The sequence below is a fragment of the Chaetura pelagica genome, unplaced genomic scaffold (assembly GCF_000747805.2).
Source record: "Chaetura pelagica isolate M959 unplaced genomic scaffold, ChaPel_1.0 scaffold466, whole genome shotgun sequence".
Classification (NCBI taxonomy): Eukaryota; Metazoa; Chordata; class Aves; order Apodiformes; family Apodidae; genus Chaetura; species Chaetura pelagica.
The window spans coordinates 68,471-72,873 of NW_009953656.1; the positions used below are offsets into that span (position 1 = coordinate 68,471).

The 4,403-nt window shown below is 55.6% G+C and overlaps 1 protein-coding gene across 1 annotated transcript in view; it reads right to left on the reverse strand.

Annotated features, from left to right (window-relative positions):
• FBXO18 (F-box protein, helicase, 18) overlaps positions 1–4,403 on the reverse strand; it is a 33,042-nt gene that overhangs the window by 8,674 nt on the left and 19,965 nt on the right. Inside the window, exons 13-15 of the mRNA XM_010000307.1 lie at positions 3,509–3,645; positions 1,800–1,899; positions 1,511–1,632 (exon numbers count right to left, since the gene is read on the reverse strand). Of these exons, the coding sequence (XP_009998609.1) occupies positions 1,511–1,632; positions 1,800–1,899; positions 3,509–3,645 (359 nt within the window). The remainder of the gene's footprint in view (positions 1–1,510; positions 1,633–1,799; positions 1,900–3,508; positions 3,646–4,403) is intronic.

Below are 4,403 nucleotides of genomic sequence, written 5' to 3' on the forward strand. Positions count from 1 at the left end.
GTTGTCTCCCCTGGACCTGCTCCAGCACCTCCAGCTCCTTCTTGCAGTGAGGGGCCCAGAGCTGGACACAGGGCTGGAGCTGAGGCCTCCCCAGGGCTGAGCACAGGGGGACAATCACCTCCCTGCTCCTGCTGGCCACCCCATTCCTGACACAAGCCAGGATGCCATTGGGATGCCCCACCTGGGCACACTGCTGCCTCCTGTCCAACCAGTTGTCACCCAGTGCTCCCAGTTCCCTCTAAGCTGGCAGCTCTCCAGCCACTCTTCCCACAGCCTGTGGTGCTGCAGGGGGTGATTGTGGCCAAAGTGCAGGACCCTGCACTTGGGCTTTTTGAACCAAGTTGAACCTCAGAACTGTTGCTCCCTTGAGGGGTTAACACTCAGCTGTGCTGGAAATCCCTGCTGCCCTCCCTTAAAAAGGCTGGTGCCCCCACTTCCCTGGCTCTCCTGGGTGCACTGAGATGGAAAATCAGGACTGGAAGTGAGGAAGGAGCACAGCATAACCCTCTGTGGCATCTACAAAGGTCACCTCTAGGTTCAATCATTGTCTCTCAAGAGAGCACGACAGATGTTTACTCTCTCAGGTCAGACCCAACTGACCTTCATTGATTTTTATGCTCAGTTACAGCTAATTTTTATTTCCCTAATGCAGGAACACTCTGCCCATCTAATGCTAACCCCCTCCAGCCACTTGTTGCAGCCATCTGGCCACTGCCCCATCCAGCAGACTGGACCTGCTGCCACCTCCTCTGATGAAACAAAGGACAGGTGAGCCTAAAAAAGGGAGAGTTGAAAACAACTGCTCCCAAGAACTCTTCCCCAGCCACAACAAGGGGGCTCTTAATGCTTATAAACATCTACAGGGGGTCTCAGGAGGATGGGGCCAGACTCTTCTCTGCAGTGCCCAGTGACAGGACAAGGGGCAATGGGCACAAGCTGGAGCACAGGAGGTTCAAGCTGAACATAAGAAAAAGCTTCTTTCCTGGGAGGGTGACAGAGCCCTGGGACAGGCTGCCCAGGGAGGTGGTGGAGCCTCCTTCTCTGGAGACATTTCCAAACTGGTCTGGATGTGCTCATAGAATCACAGAATGGTGAAGGTTGGAAGGGACCTTGAAGATCATCTAGTTCCAACCCCCCTGTATGGGCAGGGACACCTCCCACCAGACCAGGCTGCACAAGCCCCATCCAACCTGCCCTTCAACACTGCCAGGGATGGGGCAGCCACACCCTCCCTGGGCAACCTGTTCCAGTGAAATCCAGTTCCTGTGTGATCTACTGGAGATGATCCTGCTCTAGCAGGGGGAGTTGGACCAGATGATCTCCAGAGGGCCCTTCCAACCCTACTCTGTGACTCTAACCCATTGTTGCTTTCTCCTCCAACTAAGAGTCTCCAACCTGCAACACAGCAGATCCTGTTTCAAGCCCCATGTACGTGTTGCTGCTACAAGTGCCAACAGGTTTAGGGACATGAGGTTGGGACATGAAGGACACATTGGCAACCTCCCCTTACCCCAATCACGTGGACTTTAAGTGGCCTCTCTCTCCCAGTGAGTTTCACAGCGTCCTCGAACACGTTAAAGTTGCTCCGTGACAGGATGGTTATCTTCCCTTCCCTCAGGCCTCTCACATCACCTGCATGGAGACATTCCAAGTTCCCCAGGGTGGTTAGGAAGTATCTAAACCCAAAGATCTTCATCAATCAGGATTCAAGCCTGAGAAGCTTTGGTGATCATTCCCAAGCTCTGTAACTCCCAGGCTCTGAACGAAGCCGAGCCCAGGGAGTCACCACCACGACTTACCCTTCTGGTTGCCACCCACTAGGGTCTTATTCCTGATCCTCTTGCAGACATCCAGAATGGTTGCTCCAACATAAGCTATTTCAGGGCCAAATCTGAAGCTCTACGTGGAAAAAAAACACGAAGGGAACAGCAGGAAAAGAAGAGGAACATGTTAGAACCTACCCAAGTGTTCCTACAGATGGAACGAGACAATTCCCACCAACCTTCTGGATAAGGTTTCTCTTAGATAAAAAACAACACCCAAATTCCCTCAAATGATTCCTAGGAATTCTGGTCACTCCTACACCCGAGGGAACAGGAGATGGGACAATCAGAAAGGGAAAAAATGTCTTTTCCAGGCTCTCCACCCCAACTGCTGCCCCTGCTGGGCTGCTCAGGAGGTTAAGGTGATGTGGCAGGTCTGTCCTGCAGCAGGGCAGGACTTGGAGGTGGTGGGAAAGCAAGCAGGTCCCTCACTTTGCTGGGCTGCTGGGGAGGTGGCAGAGCAGAGCAGCTGAGCAGGCCTGGAGGCTGCTCCTTCTTGTTTCCTCACCTGCAGACCTGGGGCCAACAGCCAGAACGCTGTAGTACCCCAAACATGCCAGAGGGGAGGTGATGCAAGGCTGGCCCCAAGGCTTGTCACAACTTGTGGCAAATAAAGGCAGTTGCTGCTCCTTTGTGCCTGGCCCTGGATCCTGCCCCTTGGCAAGGCTGGCACAGCACAAGGGCAGCTGGGATGGGTCTTTTGGTGGCCACTGTGGCTTAGGAGCTGGTTGCAAGTTTCTCTGAGAGAGGAACTATCCAGAGGAGGCCACAGAGATGATGGGAGGCCTGGAGCAGCTCTGCTCTGGAGACAGGCTGGGAGAGTTGGGGTGTTGAGCCTGGAGAAGAGAAGGCTCCAGGGAGACCTTAGAGCAGCTTCCAGTGCCTGAAGGGGCTCCAGGAAAGCTGGGGAGGGACTTGGGACAAGGACAGGGAGGGATGGGAGCAGGGGGATGGATTAAAACTGGAGGAGGGGAGATTGAAATGAGATCTAGGGAAGAAATTCTGACTGGTTTGGCTTGGCTTCAAGATCATCCAGTTCCAGGCAGGGACACCTCCCACCATTCCAGGCTGCTCCAAGCCCCATCCAACCTGCCCTTCAACACTGCCAGGGATGGGGCAGCCACAGCTTCTCTGGGCAACCTGGGCCAGGCTCTCCCCACCCTCCCAGCCCACAATTGCTCCCTCACATCTCAGCTCCAGCTCCCTCTGCCAGCTGGAAACCCTTTCCCCTGCTCCCATCCCTCCCTGTCCTTGTCCCAAGTCCCTCCCCAGCTTTCCTGGAGCCCCTTCAGGCACTGGAAGCTGCTCTAAGGTCTCCCTGGAGCCTTCTCTTCTCCAGGCTCAACACCCCAACTCTCCCAGCCTGTCTCCAGAGCAGAGCTGGTCCAGCCCTTGGATCACTAATGTGGTTTCACTCCCAGGAGGTCACTGCCAGAACAAAGTTCACCTCTTTGCTTCTAGCTCCACCTCTCTGCACACACTCAGTGCTGTGACCAACTGGCAACAGGAGCCAGGAGAATATTGCCTTTCTCCACTCAGCTGGAGCTGAGAACTCACCCAGAAAATAGGGGATCTCCTTCAAAAAAACCCACACACTGAGGTCTCTACCCCAGCAGCCACTTTTCCAGCCACGTGGCTTTCCTAGTGCTGGGATCACTGGGAACAGCAGCAAAGCCTCATCTTACCTGGGTCAGGTAGTAGATGTGGGTGTGAGGGACTGAGTAGAGGGTGTTGACAGCCCCTCGGAAGGTGTAGATCTGCTGGTGAGGGTCTCCTACCAGGATTATCCCACATTTCTGTGTCAGCACAACGTCCACGATGGCTGCAGGAAAAGATGGGAGCATGAGGGGGGAGGCTGCTCATGAACCAAGAGAGACCTGCCCAGCATCTCCTGCCTGCACAGGGTCACCTGAAATGCCTGATGACTCATGGCATTGAAGAAGGGAGTCAACACTGTGGAGGGTGATGGGGAGAAGCAAAGGGAAGTGTGTGGCTGACTGGGAGCTCTACAAATGTTCTTCCACATTTCAGAAAGCCCTTCAAGTCCACTTCTACCTGTCCCAGGCTCAGTGATGTTGGCAGAACAATTGCTGTGAAAGCACAGGCAAACATTTCAGCTCAAATCCTGGGGTCAGGGCTGGGCCCCTCAGGACAAGAAGGACCTGGAGGGGCTGGAGCGTGTCCAGGGAAGGGCCCCGGAGCTGGGGAAGGGGCTGGAGCAGAAGGAGAAGGGGCTGGAGAACTTGTGAGGAGCAGCTGAGGGAGCTGGGGGTGTTGAGCCTGGAGCAAAGGAGGCTGAGGGGAGACCTTCTGGCTCTGCAGCTGCCTGAGAGGAGGTTGGAGCCAGGGGGGTCGGGCTCTGCTCCCCAGGAACAAGGGACAGGACAAGAGGCAACGGCCTCAAGTTGTGCCAGGGGAGGTTGAGGTTGGATCTGGGGAACAATTCCTGCCTGGCAAGGGTTGTCAGGGCCTGGCCCAGGCTGCCCAGGGCAGGGGGGGAGTCCCCATCCCTGGAGGGGTTTCCAAGCCCTGGAGATGGTGCTGAGGGACATGGGGCAGTGGGGACTGGGCAGGGCTGGG